General features: G+C 42.0%; 1 protein-coding gene and 1 pseudogene across 3 annotated transcripts in view; both read right to left on the reverse strand.

Annotated features, from left to right (window-relative positions):
- TEC (tec protein tyrosine kinase) overlaps positions 1 to 23,681 on the reverse strand; it is a 108,881-nt gene that overhangs the window by 57,514 nt on the left and 27,686 nt on the right. For all 3 annotated transcript variants that reach the window (XM_037164810.2, XM_037164817.2, XM_037164824.2), the window contains exon 2: positions 18,723 to 18,908. In XM_037164810.2, the coding sequence (XP_037020705.1) occupies positions 18,723 to 18,908 (186 nt within the window). The remainder of the gene's footprint in view (positions 1 to 18,722; positions 18,909 to 23,681) is intronic.
- LOC119063509 (zinc finger CCHC domain-containing protein 17-like) lies at positions 3,417 to 5,831 on the reverse strand (annotated as a pseudogene).

Consider the following 23,681-nt stretch of genomic DNA (forward strand, 5'->3'; position numbering starts at 1 on the left):
GCTTGTCCCTCAACTCTCAGTTACTTAATATTTACTACGGCACACCTGTCCCTTTCATTTAAAAAATCAAACACACATGGCCCTGGCCAGTGTGCGTCAGGTGGTTGGAGTGTTCTCCTGTACAGCGAAAGGTTGGAGGTTCAGTTCCCGGCCAGGGCACATACAGGAGGCAACTGATCAATGTTTCTCTCTCTCATCCACGTTTCTTTCTTTCCCTTCTCTCTCTCTTTCGCTGGTTCTCCCACATGCTCACCTCTCCCTCCCCCACCCCCGATAAATCAGTGAGCAAGTCCTTGGGCAAGAATTTAAAAAAAAAAAAAAATCGAATAAAGATGAAGTTTGTCCCGAACAGTCTTTACCACCTAACCAAAGACAGTGAGTATACATGTGTTGTTTTTTTTTAAAGAAATAGACTGCATGAAAAATCCTCAGTGTTACTAGGCATTCAGGAAACTCACATCGGAAACACAAGGAGATGCCACTTCTGACAAACTAGGATGGCCACAAGAACCAAGAAACAATGACAAGTGTCGTAAGGAGCATGTGGAGAACTGGAATCCTCATACACCCCTGGTGGGAATGAAGATTGCCGCAGCCCCTTTGGAAAACAATCCAGCAGTTCCTCAAAATGTTGAACATGACCCAGCCAGAGAAATGAAAAGACATGCCCAGGCATTAATTTCTACCTGAATATTCACAACAGTTCTGTGGAGACAACCTGACTATCCAACAACAGATGAAATAAGAAACAAAATCTGGTATGTGGCCACACTGGAGTATTGTTTCGTCATAAGAAGGAGTGAAGTGCTGATGAATGCTACAACATGAATGGACCTTGAAAACATCATGCTGGGTGGAAGAAGCCAGTCCCCAAAGGGTGACATGTTGTAGATTCTGTTTACGCGAACTATCCACAACAGGCAAATCCAGAGACGGGAAGCGGATTCGTGCTGGCAGGGGCTGAGAGGATGGGGGAATGAGGGCTGACTGCTCAGTGAGCGCGAGGCTCCTTTTTTTCAAATTTCTAAAAGGTACCCATTACTTTTCTGTCTTGGTCTTCCTTGTACGGTCTGCAGGATGCTATGTCTATTCCTTTACGCTGGCAGCTCGGTTTCCAGCTGCTTTTTGTTTGACTTGAGGGGTGACCAAAGCTATACGCAGTTTTTTAGGTGTTAATGACATAATTTTGTGCCACCCGGGTTTATATGATCAAGTATTTTCTAACTTTTCAGATGATTTCTAGTGACACTCAAATCGGCATTCATGATGACTAATCATTTTAAAGATGCCAAATGTCTTTCCCCCTATTTTCTAATTAGATTTTTACAACTGTGTGAAGTGGGTAAGGGACATGCTGCATGTAGAAGTGCAGGACGTCTCGTGTAGAGTTTAATAATTAAAAGTCACGGAATAGAAACTAGTAGCAAAGAACCTAATGAAACCTCCTTCTAAACAACAATGACACCGAAAATCTCTCTCCTGGAATGCCAGTGTCCCTATCCAGGAAATGAATGCTACATGCTGACCCCTACACGCTAAGAAAGTGTCATTTAAGTTTTTTGTGTGTGATCTTTTTGAGTCTTATTGCCAATGGAACCAATGGATTATCTCAGAATGTATGGAAAATAACTTACTTTTACTTTTAAAAGATGCTTTAATAAATTTATAAATTTATTGTAAAATTAGGGAAACTATGAATTCTAAGTTAGTGATTTCTTTTTGCCCCAATCATTTTAAAATAAAATAAAAAATAAAGTTAAAAAATAACTTTATTTTTTAAAGTTATTTAATTTCTGTTCACCCATTTCTTCTAACCCCAAGACCCGCCTCTGGCAACCAATCAGTTTTCTGTATCTGTAAACTTGTTTTCTTTTTAAAGATTACACATGTAAGACAGATCATCCGGTATTTGTTTTTCTCTGACTGATTTATTTCACTTAGCACAATGCCTTCCGGGCTTATCTATGTTGTCACAAATAGCAAGATCTCATTCATTTTTATGGTTGAACAATGTTCCATGATATATATCACATCTTCTTTGCCCATTCATCCATTGATAGACACTTAGGTTGTTTCCGTATCTTGGTTATTAGAAACATTGCTGCAATGATACCAATATAAGCCGGTGGGGGGGGCAAAAAATAGGATTTACTTCTTTATTAAAAATTGGGTATTTATTTTAACATGTTTAAACTTCAGTCACCTTCCAAGTGCTCTCCATTTGATGCAATGCACCTAATAATACTTTTTTCCACTGCTCAAAACAGTTTTTGAACTCGTTGATTTTGATGCCTTTTTGTGCTTCTGCCATTTTTTTGTTTCATCTCTTCCACATCAGTCAAATGTTACCATTTGGGAACTCTATGTCCCAGAACACAAAACAAAACAAAAAGTAGCTCAGGGTGAGATCAGAACAGGGAGGGTGGGGCACGGGGGTAATGCGTTTTTGGTTAAAAGCCGCTGAACATTCAGCGTGGGGTGGACAGGTGCCCTCATAGATCACCCATCATGAACTGGGCAAACCTGTTGAAAGAGTCCTCAGAAACATTCACTGGAGCCAAATGCAGCCTCTCACGACAAAGCCAGATGGTATACCAATCAATACAGAGGCGTTCCTAAAACACTCACCTAGCAGGGGAAGCCTGTACTACAAGAGGCCCACCCTCCAAAAAATAATTCCAGGTATTTGGGGTCACCCTGGTATACACAATGGAGTTGCACATATCTCCTCAAGTTAATAGTATCATTTTCTTCAAATAAATTAAGAAATAGAATTGCTGGATCACATGGTGGTTCTATTTTTTTAATGTTTTTAATTGAACTTAGTGGGGTGACACTGGTTCACAAAACCATACAGGTTTCAGGTGTACAACTTAATAAAATATCATGTGCACACTGCTTCATGCACCCATCACCCCAAGCACAGTCTCCTTTCATCTCCATTTCCCCCGCTCTGCCCACCTCCACCGACCCCCAACCCCTGTCCCTCTGGCTGTCACCACACTGTTGTGTGCGTCTGTGCCACATGTATGTCTTCTGGCTACTCCCTCCATCTTTCTTTTCATCCAGCTCTCCAACCCCACTCCCCTCTGACAGCTGTCAGTCTGTTCCAAGTGTCCATGCTTCTGTTTCTATTTTGTTCGTCAGTCTATTTTGTTCAGTAGAGTCCACATACAAGTAAATCATATGGTATCTGTCTTTCTCTGACAGGTTTATTTCACTCAGCATCATAATCTCCAGGCCCATCCGTGCTGTCGCAAAAGGTACATTTTCCCTTTTTTAGGGCCACATAGCAAATGTACCACAGCTTTTTTTTTTTTAAAGTTTGAAACCTAATACACTTCCACTTAGTGCCAGGAATTTAAGCAGAAACCTGAGCTGGAACCAACTGACTCATACAGTAAACAAAATAAAGCAATGATCTTGGCTTGAGCTGTCTGGTTCGACGGTCTGGCAGAACCTCATACACAAGCTCAGTCCCTGTGAACAATGGTTTTCTGGCTGCGACCACCATCACTTCTAGAATGGTAAAGTCATGTTAGGGAACTAAAAACACAAGCACCAGTTCTTACTGTATTATTCTCAGACTGCCGGTCTCCCACCCGCCCCTCCCAGTGCTGGTTGAGTGCAGCAGAGATCACCCACTAATCAGCCCAGGGCAACCCAGCAGGGAGGGGCCAATGGCTCTGTTCTCCGACTACAGCCAGACTCACCTCCACAACAGTAACTGTGGCTCTAGCCTGAACTCCCGAACAGGAATCAGGCTCTGGCCATGGCAGCTGGGAAGGGTAACAGGACCCCCTGCTGAATAAAAGAAGCTGGGTGAATGGACGGGTGAGCTGCAGGGGTCATTTGCAAAAGGAACGGAAGTGACGAGGAAACAACTCATTCAGACAGATGCTTCTGACATGTAACTCCCAAACCTGCCTGCTGCTTGAGGGGAAGCCATCTCCTATGGGAGGGAAGTCATGGGTGGGAGGCCGTATTCTCACTACTGGGCCTTTTAGGAGCCAGGGCTGCAAGGCACAAGGCTCCTGGCTCCTCCTTCTCTCAAACACCCCCTCTACTCTGCACTCTCACTCCTTGTGCTGCTCCTTGTGTTTCTTCTTTTTCTTACTCTTGGCTGCCTTGCTGTCCTTTGGTGTGCGCCTTGCCCTCTTGCCTGTATCTCTCTCAGAGTCTAAGCCGTCAGAGTCAGATGATTTCCTGTCTCTATATTTCTTTTTCATCTTTCCTTTCTTTCTTTTTCTAGAGTTCTCTGTGGGGCCTGGCTCCTTACACTCTGCTGATTTTGCCTCTTCCTTCTCCTTATCTTCATCAGGTATCGGAATATTTGGTCCCCCCTGGCTGCATGACACAGTCCTTTGCAAAGTGGCCTTTACAGCCACACTGCTTGCAGGTAGTGTCCAGGACAGCCTTGAGGGTGATCTTCTGCCCAGTGTAATCTTGGAAGGACCACCTCCACCTCTCTTCTTGCTCCATGATAACGTTGCTGGGGTCAAGGTCTTTCCCAGTCCTTTGGTTGACAACTTTCATGGAGACAGATACTTTCATTTTATCATTTTTCATCTCTTGGCCAATAAGCTTCACCCATACTTTGTCTCCAACATCTACTACCTCAGAGGACTTAGCCACTCATCAGGATGACATGTGAGTTCCATGGACCAGACCTTGCCTGGGATTTTGATAATGGCTCCACAGACTGTCTGTCACCGTAGCAACCTGTCCTTGGAAACTAGTGTAAAGAGCAGGCAAGCTGTCCATGGCCTCAGGTCTTCCTGAATTCATCCTTAATGTTCTATGGCTCCCCCATATGTCTTCTGCTAAAGCTAATTCAAGTCTCTGGGCATCAGGTCCAGGTCTCCTCACTGCAGCATTGTGCTAAACGCCAAAACCCAGTCAGCACGCTTCCACCCACACCATCGCCCCACAGCTTTTTTACCCTCTCATCTACTGATGGACACTCAGGCTCTTTCCAGATCTTGGCTATTGTAAATAATGCTGCAATGAACATAAGGGTGCACATATTCTTCCAAGTTAGTGTTTTGGGTTTTTTCAGGTATATTCCCAGAAATGAAATCACTGGGTCATAAGGCAGTTTACCTTTTTAATTTTTTGAGGGAACCCCATAATGTGTTCCACACTGGCTGCACCAGCCTGCTTTCCCACCAACAGTGCATGAGGGGTCCCTTTCTCTACGTCCTCTCCAACACCTGTTGTTTGTTGACTTGTTGATGATAGTCATTCCGGCAGATACGAGGTGATACAAATGTTCGTTATGTCTGAAGTTGCCCAAGAAGCTCCTTGCACTATCTTTCCTTTTTTAAAATTCTCTTTTCTTTTTGATGTTCTGAGTGTCTTCTAAGCAGACTTTCTTAATTCCAAATTGCTGGTTTGATTCTCAGCTTCATCTACTCTATTGATCCCCTGTAAATTATTCATTTCACTTAGTGTTTCCTTTGTTTCTGACTGGTCCTTTTTCATGCTGTTGAGGTTCTCACTAAGTTCACTGAGCATCCTTATAACCAGTGTTTTGAACTCTGCATCTAGTAGATTGCTCGTCTCCATTTTGTTCAGTTCTTTTTCTGGAGTTTTGTTCTCTTTCCTTTGGGACATGTTTCTCTGTCTCCTTGTTTTGGCAGTCTCCCTGAGTTTGTATCTATGCATAGGTAGAGCTGCTCTGACTCCCTGTCTTGGTAGAGTGGCTTAATGCATCAGGGGTTTTGTAGGGTCCAAGGGCACAGCCTCCCTGATAACCCAAGCTGGGCAATCCAGTGCAAAAACTCCGTGAAGGCGGTGTACACCCTCCTCTTGTAGTTGAGCCTTGATTGCTGCTGGGAGGGGCATCAATGGGAGGGATCTACCCCCATGCCAATCAGTGGCAAGCACTGGTTGCAACTACCAAACACCAACCTCCAGCCACTGTGGACAATCAACTGTGTAAGAGTTCACCCCACAGAGCAGGTCTTACCCTGCAGGACTCTGGTGCCCACTGAGTCTGCCCCTTGAGTGTTTTGCTTGTGGAGGTGGTTGAGTGATGGTGCTCCAATGTGGTCTGAAGCTGTCCATAAGTTGTGGGGACTTCTCTTCCTGGGTCTGGCCCCCTCGGCTGGGGTGCCTGGTATTAGTCCCATGGGGCCTGGTGTGGGGATGGGAGCCCTCGCTCCTCAGGGGGGACCTCTGCTGCTAAGATATCCCTCCCAATTTTTATCCCCCATACATGGGCGTGGGACCAGCCTGTTCCGTGTCTCCACCCCTCCTAACAGACCCAATGTGATTTCTTTCATTTCCTAGTTGCAGGAGTTCCATTCAGGCAGATTTCAGGTGTTTCTGAATGACAGTTGTTCTATAGTTTAGTGGTAATTTTGATGTGGTTGTGGGAGGAGGCAATTACCACGTGTACCTGTTGCCATCTTGCCTGGAAGTTACCACTTACCTCTTGAAAGGAAGGTTTTTAAAAAACATAAACCAATTACAAACATGCTTGTTTTTTAGCTGTTTTACAATGGAGATGCTTGGGAGCATTTCACTAGCAAAATTTGTAGATATTGTCAGATATTAAAATAAATTAAACCTTATATGTGCTCTGCAGAGACAGGTCCAGGTTTTGAATGACCTGAAACTTATATACTTTATGAGGAGAAGGTTCTCTTTTTTTAAGTGCAAAATTATGAAACAAAGTTACCTTAGAAGGGCTGTGGAATTGAAAGGTTCTAACCCTTAACATTTCTTTAATGGGATTCAAGGCAGATTCACCTTTGGTGTTACAAAAATGTAAAATTGGAATAACACCACATTTATCACAACCGCCAACCTGTCATGTACCCCATGGATCAACACCCAGAGAAAACTATCCACACCAGACAGTCCCCAACCAGAGTTCCGCCGACACAGGCTCAGAGACGCTGAGAATGCTACACCGTTCACCCGCCGGGTAGGCATCTCCTTATACAGTTACCACAATGTGACATCACAAGCAATGGTGACCAATGTCAAGAGTCAGTCCAGTCCCCTGGGATTAGTGACCTCCTAGGAGAATGAAACAGTTGTGCTTACTGCAAATCATTTCTCCATCTGAGAAAAGCCAGACACAAGAACAGAAACTCTGAAACATATTACACAAAAAAAACATAAAAGTGGGTGACCGTACAACCCACCCAGAATAACAGCCACCGATGCTTATGACATACTTACTACATGCCAGGCACTAATCTCCTCCCTTCGTGTCCACCTGCTTCTCACAGAAACCCTCTGAGGGAAAGAATATTATTTGCCGCGGCTGAAAAATGAGGCGCAGAGAGATCAAGTAACCTGCCCCAGGTCGCAGCTAGTAACCAACAAATTTAGGATCTGAACCCAGGTAATCAGGCCCCAGAACACAGTCTGCTCTCTTAACTCACAGAAACTCTATTAATTCAGAGACAGACCTTAGACCACAGCTGAAGTTCCTACAAGGAAGGAGGAAGAGGAAGCTGGTAAGCCGCTTCCAAAACCTCAGGATAAACATCATCTCGGCCGGTGGATGTTGGAGTTGTCTCCTACAGCTATCCTTAACACCTGTCCTTGGAGAGTGGTCGTCATTTCTGAAAACAAGGAAATGGCCCTGTTTTTTAAAAAAATTCGAATGACACATTTGATCTTCAGCATCAAACTACTCATCTTTCTCCAAGAAAATTCAAATCTCGACCATTTATTTGGATATTCTATAATCAATCCTACTCAGGGCTGAGTTCATCTAAAAATCAGCTTAGTTTACTATTTTAAAGTGTTAAACTAATTTACTGATATGTTGAGGTAGCTTTATGGGGGTCTTTTTCAACTGTGACCTTGTTCTCTACCATTAGGATAGACTATGAATGTAATAAAGTCTTCTTTGAGTTACTTGTGAGTTTTCTCTGTGTCAAATCATTGAAAGTATTTATGAAATGCATTTTTGTTCATATTACTTAACCAAACCCACTTTGAAGTTCTTAAGAATTTCAAAGTAAGTATAACCCTTTTCAACTTCTTTCAGATATGCATTCAGAGAAAAATTTTCCTTCTGTGGGTCTGGTTGCTTTCTGCACAACTCTAATTTACTGAAATGCACAGGGCTCCTGCCACCTCACAAGGGGACGGTGAGGAGAAAACAAGCACAAATTAAAAACTGTTGAGGGATGCTTCTTTTACAGCCAAAGAAGGGGAGGAGGAAGGAAACGTGTCTTGAGGTGGTCAGTGAAGTTACTGTTTAAGGAAGTCCCCTTTGTGAGAAGTAGCACAGTGTGGTTTAACAGCACACTAGCCAGAAAGATAAGACGTTTTGTTTCACATACTCAAATGGCATGTATTTCACTTCAGAGAAAAAGCCTTGGTTGTCCCTCAACTTCTTCACTTGTAAAATACACGGTGGACAAATTTGTTGGGCATCTACTTTACAGAGATGCTGAAGAGAACAGACCATGGCAAGTGTGTACACAAAGCCCCTATACGCGATACTTCTGTGAATCTATGGTATGGAAAACTCAAGAACAGAAGGAAGGCCTGAAATCCTGTAGGTGTAACCACCCCTCTTACACCTAGAAACTGAAGGGCCAGTGGAGTTAGAGTGTAAAGCAATCCAGAATTGCACGCACGCGTGCAAACAGCAGTGGCACGTAAGGACGAGAACCGCACGTCCCAGAGACCCCCTCACAGTGTAGAGTAGAAACAGCCAAAGAGAGCCTGCAATTCTGAACCCGTGAAATACTGCTCAGTCAGTGCAGACTTGGCAAAGCCAGAATCACCCATCTCTCACTCCTCCCCCCAACCGTGCTGTACGTGCTCACTAAATCTTTGTGGACACACGACAAATAAGCTGAAACAAATGAGCTGAGTCCTACATAACAAACAAAAGTGTTCAGACTCTCTTCCGTCAGGAAATAAAGTAGAGATAAAGATAAAGATGTACATATAGATACAGATACAAACATATAATATATGTATTCCTGTAAAAGGAGCAAAATTCACCTGTTACAATCTCACTAGCAAGGACTTACACCTATCCATGTGACTCTTTGCGGTGGCAAAGAAAAATTAAGGAACAGCTATACCAGTGTGATTGCTTCGAATAAAGATAGAATGGGGGAAAGTTTTCTCATATAACTAGGACGATGGGGAGAGAAATCCCTTTTCCATGACCTATTAAAAAATCACTAGAGATTTCAATTAAGTCTCTCACATAATTTTACTTAAGAAACAACTTATATTGCAAATATTTTGTACAGTTTTTCATTTCGGGTGCTAACCAGTGTGGAATCATGCAAATATTAGAGGCAGTTCTCTAAGATTAAAATTGAAAAGGGTAAATGAAGAGCCTTGGTTAAAAAGAAAAAGATAACAACAATGTTTTTTAAAACTCTGTTAACAGTTCTCATCCAATTTAAATATTTCTCTCAGAAGCACAGTATACTCATAAAGACTAATGATAAGAGGTGTTCTCCCAAAAGTCATCGGAATGAACTGCTGAATAACACCGGGGCCCCTGAGCCCCGTCTGCGGCCATTTCTCTACATGCCCCTGACCAGCATCGACCAGCGGCGAAGAGAACGCCCCAAACAGCTTTAGAAACAACTCGAAATGGAGTTTCACTTTCTCAAACTGCAATGTGACTTCTTCTGACAGGTCATACCTTGAATTGTTTATAAGAACATCCACAGAATAGTTTGGGGGAGAGATTAATACTAATAAATACCAAATAAAAACACAGTTGTATTTCTAAACTTAAGTAATGCATCTCCTAAAAAAATAATAAAGTAAAATGAAACAAAATTGAATGGGAAATCACTATCACAAGGTCTCTTTTTGCTTCCTCAAATACTAATTGATCATCACCAACAAAAACCTTTAGAGAGCTTAATAAGTGTAAGGTATAATGTGGTATGTCTAGATGATGAGGCAACAACCTCAGGCCTCAAGATCATTATATAGTTGGTGAGAAAAAAGGCAATAATAATAACACAGGTAAATTTAACAGTAACTCACTAGGGGCAAGGCATTTACAAGGCATTTCCCATCCCAGAGAGATGGGAAAGGTCTCCCACTTAAGAAGACTTGAGATGGGACATGGGAAAATGGAGGAGAGAAGGAGAACTGTTAGTCACAGCAAGGGCAAAGCTTCAAAAGCAGAAAGTAACAAGTATTTTTAAGCAAAGGGGTCTGAACAGTCACTAGAAGGTGTCCATTCCATGAACCGCCATATTATTTAAGGTGTCTAAGTGCCGTCACCCTCTCGGGCCACCCAACCATGTCCTTTCCAGGACAAAAGCAGTGCGATCAGAGGCTGATGCAGAGACATTCAGGTTGGAGTTTCGGTCCAGGTTCAGCCACCCACCAGCTTACTGGGTGCCCTGGAGCAAATAATCTCCTTATGCTCATTTCCTAGAAGGGAAACATTTTGGGGTCATTCTTTAAAGTTCCTTCAAGCTCTAAAATTCTGATTCCTTTTTTATTACTAACAAAATCAGCTACCCCTCGTGTGGGTAATTATCAGTTACGCACATCTATACAGGCCTAGAACAGAACAGTCCCTCCAGCACGCCAAGCCCCCGTTCACCCCAGGGCCTCTGCACAGAGAGGGTTTTCTCTGCCCAGCACTGCCCATATGCCAGCCCTTGGCTCAGTGGGGGACCTCCCCCAAACCCCCCCCCCGCCTCCACCACCCGAACCCATGCAGCCTATACTTTTGCTACCAGTGCTCCTCTACTCCTATAATTTGGTCTCTTTTTCAACTGTCCCTCAAGAAAAAGCTCCCACATCTATCTTCATCAACAATCACTGAATAGGATACAATTACAGAAGTAGCTTCAAAGGTTTCTGAGAATCCCCAGCCTAGGAAGTCATGATGCAATACAGAGAAATAAAACACAGGTTACAAAAATGATTATGTCAAACATAGTCATTTGTTTTTAAATTGCAACAAGTTACAAACACTTCCAATTAAGACACATTTCATTCAAGACTGGCAGGTGGGAAAAGAGAGGTAAAGCGAGACACTATTTTTATTTCAATTATAATGCCATTTCCCAAACATTCTGGGAATCGTTCTTTTCATAATTGCCTTCAGTGCCTACAGCACAGTCTTTTGAATATATTCAGTGGAAAAACTGCTAAATAAAACTCTGAAGGAAATTTGACTTTGATACACTAAAAATTGCTAAGAGCTAAATCTTATGAATAAAATAAACTAGGTAATACATTTTTGAACAAAAACACTGATTTTTCTTACAGCCTTTCTCTCCTCATCATAATACAAATAATCAATGAATAAACCACAACTATCATAGCCAGATCCTAGAGTGTTTTTCAAAATCTAGATCCTTTTATTATTTCCACTTTAAAAAAAATTTATCTTTAGACGGAAAGGGAAGGAGACAGGGAGAGAAACATCAATGTATGGTTGCCTCTCATGCATCCCTGAACTGGCCTGCAACCCAGGCATGTGCCCTGACTGGGAATCAAACTGCAATCCTCTGGTTCACAGGCCCGCGCTCAATCCACTGAGCTACACCAGCCAAAGCTATTATTTCCACTTTTAATTAGAGCATAAGGACCAAGGCTTTGATTGAGCTCCCTCTTCGTTTACTAGTAATGACTGACACTGTACTGTTCCTAGATATTTTACAAGCCCAACAACTGTTTTTACACAGAATAAGAAGTTAAGACTGAAGCAAAATAGAGATTGGGGAAGAGAAATAAGTGACTTTCATTCATTGTAGTGGACCAGGCTAAGACACTTTCTGTGCTGGGGAACACAGTCATCCTAATGATGACCATGAGAACGAGAGGAGGAGAACAGGCTACGACAATTCTTCAGTCTGATTTCGTGTTTGGACTCTCACAGACAATCACTAAGTATTCATGACACAGTTGGCATTTTATCGTATGTAACAAAAGACAGCATCTCTCCCTTACCTGTCTCTTCCTCTCACCATCCACAATTAAACACTTTATGTCTTCACCAACTAAATGCCACGCATGATCAGAGATGAGATCCTGAACTGGGCAAGGGGAGGAGGCTGATAATAGCCATGAGCGTCAGCAGAAAGATGAACGGAATGTGACTACAGACTATAGATTCAATAATCGTAGCAGTTCTAAAAGTCTTGATTTTTTTATCATTGGACTATGGTTATAAAAGAGAATGGTCTTGGTCTTAGACAACACATGGTGACCTATTTAGTGATAACAGGGACAATGTCTACATCTTACTCGTCGATTGTTCAGAAAATAACATGCATATAAAGAGAAAAATGGGTGCAAAGAGAATGATAGAGCAAATGGGACAAAAACCATAGGCAATCTGTAAGTTTGAGTCAAGGGTACTGGAGAGTCCCTTATACTATTCTTGCAACTTCTTTAAAATTTGAAACTACAACAAAACACAAAGTTATAAAAAAAATTTAAGGGTGTGGATGGAAAGAATGTTATTTCTGCTTCCCCACAGGCAGAATGCTATTTCTGCTTCCTTCACAGGAGGGGGTGGTACAGAAAATGTTATTAAGTGAAAATGGATAAGTTGACAAATTAAAAGGATAAATCAGACCCTAGGACTTCAGGCCTGCATCTTAGCCCTTTTAAATGATAAATAATGAAGAAGTTCACATCCAGGACAGAAGATTAAGAAGACAGATATGAATCAGAAGAAGAGGCATAAGAAAGGAAATTGAGACACACAAAAAGGAACTTGATACTACCTTATCTCAGAAACAAGAAAATTCAACTGCCTATAAGAAGATGAGTTTTTATGGGATGATAAAGATGATATAGTTGAGAATTTTCAGAGCCAAAAAATTCCCCTGTACAAAAACAGCTGTACTGTACCTACTGAGTATTTAGAGCTGTATCCCTTTTTTTTAAAGATTTTATTCATTTATCTTTAGGAGGGAAGGGAAGGAGAGAGGGAGAGAAACATCAATGTATGGTTGCCTCTCATGTGTCCCCTCCTGGGAACTGGCCTGCATCCCAGGCATGTGCCCTGACTAGGAATCGAACCTCGATCCTCTGGTTCACAGGCCTGTGCTCAATCCACTGAGCTACACCAGCCAAGAAAGAGCTATATCACTTTTTACAAACTAGTGAACTGTCTGATAATGTATAAAGTCTGATGCAAATGCTTCCAACTGCCCTGAAGTAAAGAAACCTTTTTCCACCCCGCACCCTCTCTCCAGAATCATAGGGAGGACTGAAAGATACAAATCTTCAGGTAGGGATTAGCAGTGTCTTGTAAACCTACGCTTCCCCCTGGGAGGTTCCCCCATCTAAGGATACAACTAAGAGAAAAACATCACATCATCTCAGAATCCCAGTCTGAGATGGGGTTCTTATTCCCAGTCACTGAAAGTCCAGGCTCCCAGGGGTGGTCAAGAAAACAACCTTTTATGACCCAGAAGACTCCACAGAAACACGAGAGTTTGCCCAGGATATTTAAAAGATTTGTGTCACATGTACTTGTAACTAACTGCCTCAACCATCCTGTCAGTTAACCAGGTAAAAGATTAAAATTTCAAGCATCTCATTACAAAGAATGTTCAATTTCAGTACAACTGGAAGGAAATTTTAAGGTAGGCACCTGTGGCATTATGGGAAAAGCACTGAATTTGGAGAAAGAACAGCAAGGTTCAAATTCTGACTCTTCCGCTTATTCACAGCATAACAGCATTGTCATGGTTCCTGATCTATGTTTAGGGTAAACCTGCCCTGCCTGCTTCTAAGGTTGTGGTCTCCCCATCTCTCCTCCCATCTGACTGAGTACCCACTCTGCACTGGGCCCTCAGACATGGAAAGATGGGTGAGCCAGGAACCCTGCCCTCAAAAAGCTTCAAATCCAAGGGGGAACACAGATATGTAAATAAAGCCAGACAACCAAGGTGCCATGAGAAAAGTATGCACAGGGCAGAGTGCTGAAGCAGGCTAGGGATTCTACTTTTGGTGGGAAAGACATAGAAAAGGCTTCAGAGAAGGTAGAGACTGAGCTACCGTATTTTTCGGACCATAAGACACACCTAGGTTTTAGAGGAGGAAAGTAGGAAAACAAATTTTGAAGCAAAAAATGTGGTAACATATTTAATAACATAATATTTTGCCAATATAAATGTAAACAGAACTCAAGAGCAGCATTAACAGCCATTATTCCTCCCAGGGGGTGGGAGGGGGGTGAGAGCTGCATCTTATAGTCTGAAAAATACAGTAAGTCTGAGAAGATGAGTGTTCACCAGGCACTCAACACATTTCTGACGCTGAAAGAGACAGTGGATGGAGAGAGAGCGATCCTGGCAGGAAGGCAGAGAAGGGCATCCCTCCAATACAGTGAACAATATTAGTAAGGCACCAGGTAAGGAAACTGTGTCATGCACTTTTTTACTCCATGCTACGGCATGTTAACTGATCCTAGAGAAAATACAACACTGTGGGTTTCCGTATCTCTCTGAAGACTCAGATGAAAGATAAAGATTCAAGAGTGGAATCAGGTAGAGCAGGGATCCACCTGAAAGAAAGGGGCCGAGGATCCACAATAGAGTCGTAACAAAAAGGAGAATTTATGAAAATTGGTGATAGATGTGTGCTGGGGTGAAGACAGTGATGACAAAGGACAGAGATAGAAAATGTACAACAAAGTCATTTCTACACTATAAGTAGAGATTGGAGAATGCCATTGTAGAGTGTCCAAGCAGACAGTGGCAGAGGCAGCCCCAAAACACTGTCAAGTGTTCATTTTCTTCTATCCCAAAGACAATTCAAAAAATTCATAACTGACAGTAATAAAAAAATTCGAGGCTTAAAAAAAACTCTATCTGTACTTAGAAAGACTTAATAGATTTTTTTTTCTAATTTCCCCTGGATGATCATGGTAGTTTCAAAGCTGGCTTTGAAGAAATACGCCATGTAATTCATTAGGTGAATGACCTTGTGCAAGTTGTTAAGCTTTCTAAGCTTCATGTCACTCATTTGTGAAGTGGGGATACTAATAAGGCAATTTAGCATCATTTTGTGGGGGGAAATAATGCATATAAAGTATTTAGCACAGTGCCTGGCATACATTTGGTGCTCAAAAACTTGTATCATTATTACTACTGATTTCCAAAGAAAGAGTTAAAAATAGCAGGTCCATGAGACTGCTATCCTGGGGCCAAAGACCTGCTTACAAGGTTGGCCTGTGGGCTTGAACATGGACTTTGGGAGGGTACTGCCATTCCTAGCACCAAAAAGAAGAGCTCACTGAGCTCACTGTACAAACAACATGGTTTAAGCTGAACATCTGCTTCCCTTCTGGAGTCTTGGATTTCACACTAGGCAGAGGGTGCCTATGTGATCAGCCTCTGACCAAACCACTGGGCACTGAGTTTCAAATGAGCTTTCCTGATAGACATTTCACAATTGTCACAGTTCAATGCTGGAGGAGTTATGCACACCCTTTGTGATTCCACTGAGAAAGGACTCTTGCAAGCTTGTGTCTGGTTTCCTCCAGACTCGCCCCCTTCGTCTCCTTTCACTGTAACAAACCATAGCTGTGAGTTCAACCGTATGCTGAGTCCTATGAGTTCTAGCAAATCACCAAACCTGGAGGTTGCCTTCGAGATCCCCAACACAATTGGTCTCCGTACTCCTTGACTTAGAAAATATTTATCAGTTTCCATACTGGAGCAGTATTAGAAAAACACACCAACCACATTAGTGGTACCAAAGTCCAGTTATAAAAACGTCCTGATTTCTTAGCTAACAATAGTTGCAGATTTACTTACCACTTGGAAATGTTTATTCAACATCTCAACGGAGAGAAATCACTCCACTCCTTGTTTTCACACCATTATCTAATAGGCCTTCTTCCTGATTAAACCCAGCCCTGCCCCCCCTGGATTTCATCTCAACACCACACGGAGCCTCCACTCATGTCAAATGGCCTGACCCACGTGTCGTGTAGCTCCCTTATGAAACCCCTAAGCTATGAAACCAGAAAGCTATGAAACCCTCTCTGCTCTGTTATTATGAGTAAGATCAAGCAACATAAATTGCCGAGAAGATCAATTACCAGTTCACTAGAATATGCAGAAGTGTGAGCTAATTGAGAGTAGTAAGAACAAGGGGGGTAAACCAAAGAATGGAAACTGAAACACAGGTTTTCCAATAGCAGCCCTGGAACATGTGGCTTGACTGACACTCTCATCACCCAGAACAGGATTTCTCAGCATGCTTCCAAAGCACAATAAACTGTACTTAACAGGAAGAGTTGCAATAAATGCTTATTGCCATCACTTCCACCAAGATGGAGGCATAGGTGGGAACGCTTTGCGTCCTCGCACAACCAAATATAAAAATAACAAAGTTTTAACAACAATAAACACAACCAAACCACAGAAAATCGAATACGGAGTCCGAAAACAACGAACCAGTCAGCTAAACTGGTGAGAGGGGCGAAGCCAGCAGCAGAGCAAGTCAGGCAAAAAAGATCCCCTGTCCCAGGCAGTGCACAAGCAGCCAAGGGTGAAGATCCCAGGTGTGGGCTAGCTATGGGCAGAACCCAGGGAAGAGGCGTGGCTGGCTGTCTGCAGTCGGTCGCGCATTTGCAGGCAGATAAACCAGTGAAGAGGGGAGCGTTGAGACAGATTGCACAGGCCCCTGGGGCCAGTGCAGGGCTGCGGGCTCGCACATTTGTGCCCACATAAACAGGCGGGACGAGCAGTGAGACGGACTGGGCAAGCGGAGAGGACCACCATTGCTCCCTCTCTGACCCTGCCCCCACATACGGCATCACAAACCAGTGACCTGGGTGGCCCCGCCCAGGTGAACACCTAAGGTGCCTCTTCTCATACGCAACAGGTACGGACAGATGAAAACATGGCTCAAGAACAACTCAGAGCCCCAGAGCCAATAAATCTAAGTGATGAAGAAATAGCTAAACTTTCAGATGCACAGTTCAAAACACTGGTGATCAGGATGGTCACAGAACTGGTTGATTTCAGTCACAAATTAGAGGAACATATGAAGGCTAAACTAATTGAAATGAATGGCAATGCACAGGAAAAAAATAGTAATGGAAAGGAAACTGGGACTCAAATCAAGGGAGCAGATTAGAAGAAAGGAAAAAATGACCAAACAGAAAAGGATGAAGAAACAAGAATTCAAAAAAGTGAGGAGAGGCTTAGGAACCTCTAGAACATCTTTAAACTCTCCAACATTCGAATTATAGGGGTACCAGAAGGGGAAGAGGAACAGCCACCAGTGGAAAACTTATTTGAGCAAATAATAAAGGAGAACTTCCCCAATCTGGAAAAGAAAATAGACTTTCAGGAAATCCAGGAAGCTCAGAGAGTCCCAAAGAAGTTGGACCCAAGAAGGAACACACCAAGGCACATCATCAGCCAAGATTCAAATGAAGGAGACAATCCTAGAAGCAGTAAGAGATAAGGGGACAGTCACCTACAAAGGACTTCCCATCAGACTGTCAGCTGATTTCTCAAAAGAGACCTTACAGGCAAGAAGGGGCTGGAAAGAGGTATTCCAAGTCATGAAATCCAAAGACCTACATCCAAGATTGATCTATCCAGCAAAACTTTCATTTAGAATGAAAGGGCAGATAAAGTGCTTCTCAGGTAAGATCAAATTCAAGAAGTTCATCATCACCAAGCCCTTATTATATGAAATGTTAAAGGGACTTACCTAAGAAAAAGAAGACAAAAAAGATGAACAGTGAAAGGACAGCAAACTCACAGTTATTAATAACCATACCTAAAACAAAATCAAACTAAGAGGACAGCTACATCAGGAGTGGAACCATAGAAATGAAGATCACATGGAGGGTTAGCAACAGGGGAGTGGGAGGAGGAGAAGGGGGGAGAAGGCACAGAAAATAAGTAGCATAGACGGTAGGTAGAAAATAGACATGGGGGAGGGTAAGAATAGTATGGGAAATATAGAATCTAAAGAACTTGAGACACGTGTTCATGAACTAAAGGGGGGAATGATGGGGGAGGGGGTGTGCAGAGTGGAGGGGAATGAAGGGGGGAAATAGAACAAATGTAATGGCATAATAAATAGAATAAAAAAATATTTTAAAAAATGCTATTGCCATCATATTGAAGGAGCTGGGGCCAGAGAAACAAGAAAGGATAGGTGTCTGCCTCACTTTACGATGAACTGATACAGACAGTTTCTACATGTGAAGGAAGGACTTTGACATACAGGGTCCGGCAGAAGTAATGCCTGCTTGAGTGTGGTTGGTAGGGTAATAATATGAGTGTAATCATTTATAGTTTTAATTTGAATATTTCACCTAAAATGTCATATGGTGTACTTGAGTATGATATTGTTATGTTACAGAGTTACATGCTTATGATTTTGTAATAAAAGATTTTGTAATAAAAAGAGGTGTTATTTGTGCCACACGCTGTATAACGCAGTAATTTATGGGAAAGAGCCATGTACATAAAGTCCATAAGGATCAAATTTTATTTCACTATCAGATTAATTTGGTAGACTGATATAAAATGTATATCCATATATACTAAACTCACAATTAATGGAGTTGTGAATAATTCTAATCTGTATCCTAAACTTTATCTTTCAAATCCAAATGATAACATATTATTACCTTAACTTCATTATTAACTTCCTTAACCTAGAGCTTATTCCATAAGATTGGGGGTGGAGACCACTATTAGAAAGCGGTATCAACACAGAAAGCAGCAAAGGAAGCTTCGATTGTCTCCTACCTCTGCTCGGCCCTCATAGTAGGTTAACATGGACTTCGTCAGCACAAAAAGTCTCTCTTTGTAGTTTAAGGGTGATGTCTTCTTCTTCTGCTGTGACCTTTTAATAAGAATCTCTTCTAGAATAGTGTTAAAATTCATCTCGGTCTTCTGATCACTCCTTCTCCTGCCATTGAAGGTCCCGGTATTCTAAAGTGAGAAAATAAACAGTTGAAATAAAATGTGACATTTCGGTTTTCCAAGGCTGTTGTCATTTTGAATTACCGAGGTAGACTTTATCCTCACCACAGCAGGAGCCAATGAACGTTACCCAATGCACCTGGATTGAGAACATCCAAGGCGCAAAAATCTCAACCTCCTCTCTGTCCACACTCTCATTCTTTTCACCCACACCTTAGCTTTTTGCAGGAAGGTCATATCAAGGTTTGCCATGATGACGATGTACTCCTTTATACCTCCCCAGCATCCCTCAACCCTCTGGCACACTCCTCTGCTCTTTGACTGCAAGGAAGCAAATATAGTAGATGGAAAAGTACGTCTTATCACGTGCATGGCTGCTTGAAGCTGGTGTTTAAATTGCCCATAATCTTGGTACACAAAGTGGATGAGCACACCAACACAGTAACCATGTGAACAAAATACCATATTTTTCCATGTATCATGCGTGCCCACAGTTTTGGCCCAAACTTTCAGGACAAAAAAACTTTCGTTTTAATTTTTTTTATTCAAATTTTTTAAAATTTATAAACCAAACTGATTATCGTATTCCAGGGTATTATTTTGTATACAGATATCATTATTGCTTTCTAGAGTTACACTTTTAACCCATCATGAACATAAATAAAAGAAATAGAAACATTTATAGCCCTGGCTGGTATAGCTCAGTGGATTGAGCATGGGCCTGCAAAGCAAAGGGTCATGGGTTCAATTCCTAGTCAGGGTACATGCCTGGGTTGTGGGCCGGGTTCCCCAGTGAGGGGTGTGTAAGAGGCAACCACACATTGATGTTTCTCTCCCTCTCTTTCTCCCTTCCCCTCTGTCTAAAAATAAATAAATAAAATCTCTAAAAAAAAACCCATTTATATAGATACAGAATTAGTGCTACCCATGTATAATGCACATCCTTATTTTTCCCTCAAATATTTAAGAAAAAAGTGTGCATTATACATGGAAAAATGAGGGTAAGTTACTAGAGTGGTGGCTGTGATGCACTCTCCAGCCCTGAGAAGAATGTGATCTGGACCAACCATCTCAGTCCCGAGAGCCACAAGATGTTCTCTGATGTCTGCACTCCCACACTCCACAGTCCTCTTCTCAACCGTAAGAGAAAAGGAAACCCAGACATTGCTAATCTACTCAGCCCGTATTTGGAGCCCCATACCCACACTATCCACGCCTACACTAAGCCTTGTCATGCTCAACAAAATTCAGTTATCTGAAAACCCATTATCTGACAGCCATTTCTTCCCTTCCATCCCCACACCTTTATAAGAAGCCATTGCATATCAGACTATAAATGCAACAGGAGTCACATGAAGAACACAGGGCGTTACCTAAGACCAGAGCCAGAGACTTGACGCTGAGTTAGCCACTGAGGAACTCCACCGCCTTCACACCCAGCCTGATATCTGAGAAGCACCCTGCAGCTCCCTAGCATGACCTGCTGCCGTCCAGTCAGGCCTTCCACGCTCTACATGGTAACGTCACAGAACTTTAACCTCTGTATATCAGTTCCTCCTTTTAGAAATACAGAAATAAATACCAGAGAGCTACCGTGAGGTTTAATGAGATATGGAAAAGAACTTGGTTATTTTGAAAACATCATACAGATGTTTGCCATTCCTTTCTTAATACCACTGCTCTTTTCCTAGCTCAGAGCATTACAGTCTGGACCATAAGAGTAGCTTTCCGATTGGTCTTCCTTTCCTCAGGCTCTTGCCTCCAGTATTCAAACTATGCATCCTTGTTCCCAATTGCACCACTCTTCAAAGACAACACTTGCAACATGCCAGTTCATCAGAAATCCTCAATGCCTCCTCAAAAACTCCCTACAACCTGCAGAAAAGTCAAACCTCCTTAGTTTGACACTGGAGATGGTCTAGAATCTGGCTGCAACCAAACATATCTTTACTTGCACTAATCCCCAAATATTCTGCACCCAGTCAAAATACTTGGAATTCAATCCCTGGCCAAGGAAGTCCCCTTGCTCCCTATGAAACCTCCAGTAGCTCAAAACTTACCTCCTTGATGAGGCCTTTCCTGATAACTCCAATTAAAAACCTTCCAATTCACGTACTCATGATCACAGGTATCATCATAATCTTCCAATTTTATAGCAATTGATGTTCATATTTTAACCTTCACCTAGATTTTAAGCCCCTAAAGAAATGGTTCTCAACCTTAAGTACACATTAGAATCACCTTAGGAAATTTTAATTATTTATTTGTTTGTTTGTTTGTTTTAGAAAGAGGGAAAGGGAGGGAGAAAGAGAGGGGGAGAAGCACTGATATGAGAGAGAAATATGTGTTGGTTGCCTCTCACACGCACCCTCACTGGGAACCAAACCCACGAATTTAGGCATGTGCCCTAACCAGGAATCAAACCGGCGACATTTTGCTTTGAGGGACAGCAACCAACCAACTGAGCCACAGGGTCAGGACGAGCGGATTTTTTTTGTAATGCAGATGTTCAGGATCCACACCCACATATTTGTATTCAGTTGGTCTGGGGTGAGGCTGGGGGCATCATAATGTGCAGGTAGATTTGAGAGCCACTAACTTAAAGAAGGAGGTTGGGCTCTATGCTACCTCTTTATACCATTCATGGTGGAGATGGATAATGGACCAACCCACTAACTATCCCAAGATAAGTCAGAAAGTGCTTTTGTCCTTTTTGCATCTACGTTGGTCCTCCTTATTCTAAATTAAAATTTGGGTCCTCTCATTTTTTTTCCCTGAGAAACTGCTGACCTGTACATACCACTTCTTTGAAAATTATTGTTTCATCTTTGTGCAACACACCTTCAATGCAGGGTGAAAATGATGACTTACAAGAATGCACTGTCAGGGAAAAGCAAGCTGTGCCCCGGAAACAGGCCACATGCAAATCTGCAGTTCCCAGTCCAGTGACTAATACCATCATTACCAAATGGAAGGCAGATTTTTGGAAGGCCCAGGAGGATAACAGAGGTGTGGTTTACCTGAAGTTCTAGGGGCAAAAGGTCCTAACATCAGGGGCAGGTGATTCGGCAGGCTCAAAAGTAGGTGTCATAGAAAAGATTGAAATTCAGAAAGGCAATCATCAAAGGCAACACTGAAAGCTACAAAATAATGGAGAAAAAACTCAAAGGAAATTGATTTCTAACCCCAAATTCTATACTTAGCCAAACTATCAATGCAGTGACAATAGAATAAAGACATTTTTCCAAATATGCCAGGCCTTAAAATTTCTATCTCTTATTCACCCTTCTCAAAAAGCCACTTGAGGATGTACTCCACCAAAATAAAGAAGTAAGCCACAAACTACAGGGAATCCAGGAAACCAAGGTTCCAGCACAAAAGAAAGGTAAAGAGAACCTCCTGGATGATGGTGAAGGAAAATCTTCAGATGACATTGAGCAGCAAGCAGGCCAGGAGAGCAACCAGGCCAAATTAGGCCAAGTTAGAATTGGTTCTTGGAAAGAATTCTTTCAGGATATGAACCTGAAGGTATTGGGAGAAGATTTACAATAAATTGTAATAAAACTTTGCCAACTTAAAAAAATTAAACAAATCAATTCATTCCAGGGAAAACAAAAAATTGTGCCAGAAAGGAAAACTAATCACAGTATTCTACACAGCACAATGGCATGCATCCAGAACATCACACTAGGGCAAACAACAAAGAATCATCTTACTGCTAACTGAAACACATGAGGGTGAGTGCAAGAGACGTGTCTGCGTGTGGGCGGGAGAGTCCCCTGGGAGGAGCTGACCCTCCACAGCGCCAGTAGGAAGTCAACAGAGCAGACCCAAAACTGAAAAGCCAACAAGTGGCAACATAAACAGGTTACATAGAGAGTGATGGTGCTATATAGTTTTTAAAAATAAAAATGCCTCTGAGAATCAAAAAATTACCAGAAGATAGCAGTGAAAAGGTGAATGTTCTCTACTCTCCTCCCCTAAAAGTCTACTACAACAATAAAACTTAAAAACCAGAGGAAAATAATTCCATCTTCCAATGAGCAAAAGATGGCCTACAACCCCGAACTAAAACCTATGAAACACATACGTAGCAAATACTGTAAAAAGTGGACCAAAGTAGAGGAGGGGGCTAAAAGTAGATTCCTCTAAAAGTAAATACCATTATCCTGAAAGGTCAATCCAGTGACCTTTGATAAGATCAATGAAATTTAGAGGAATAAACAATCATTCGAGAATCAGGAAATATCCCTATAGAATGACTATATACAGAGAAAATTTTTTTTAATTATGGTTAGCATTATCAAGCTTTTATCATTTTTGCTTAATGGTGGCACTGTGCTGAGCACTAAGCACTTCAGATGGAGCAAATCATTTAATTCTCAACAAACACACTCAAATCAGTACTATTACTACTATATTTACAAGCCACACAGTAAAAACAAGAGCCAGGTTTCAGTATCAGCAGATTCACCACAGAGCCTGCACTACTACCCACCCACCTCAAGGCCTCTCTAACAGAAGAGAGGGGGAAATTCAAGGGAAAAGCATGACAGGCTGCCCTCAGGAAACACTCGGATCCAATCTCTGGATCACAACAGAATGTAGGACTTCCAAAGCAACACTCAGAGGCACACCAAACCTCTCAGTACCAAAAAAAGAAGAAGAAAAAAAAAAAAACGCTCAGTACCAAAAACTAAAGGGAGACGGTTCTCTCTGAATGAAGGAAATAATAGATTTGATGCTCCAAATTAGAAAACAAAGTTAAAACAAAATTTCAGA

Source organism: Artibeus jamaicensis, unplaced genomic scaffold, assembly GCF_021234435.1.
Source record: "Artibeus jamaicensis isolate MK-2021 breed Jamaican fruit bat unplaced genomic scaffold, CSHL_Jam_final contig_889, whole genome shotgun sequence".
Classification (NCBI taxonomy): domain Eukaryota; kingdom Metazoa; phylum Chordata; class Mammalia; order Chiroptera; family Phyllostomidae; genus Artibeus; species Artibeus jamaicensis.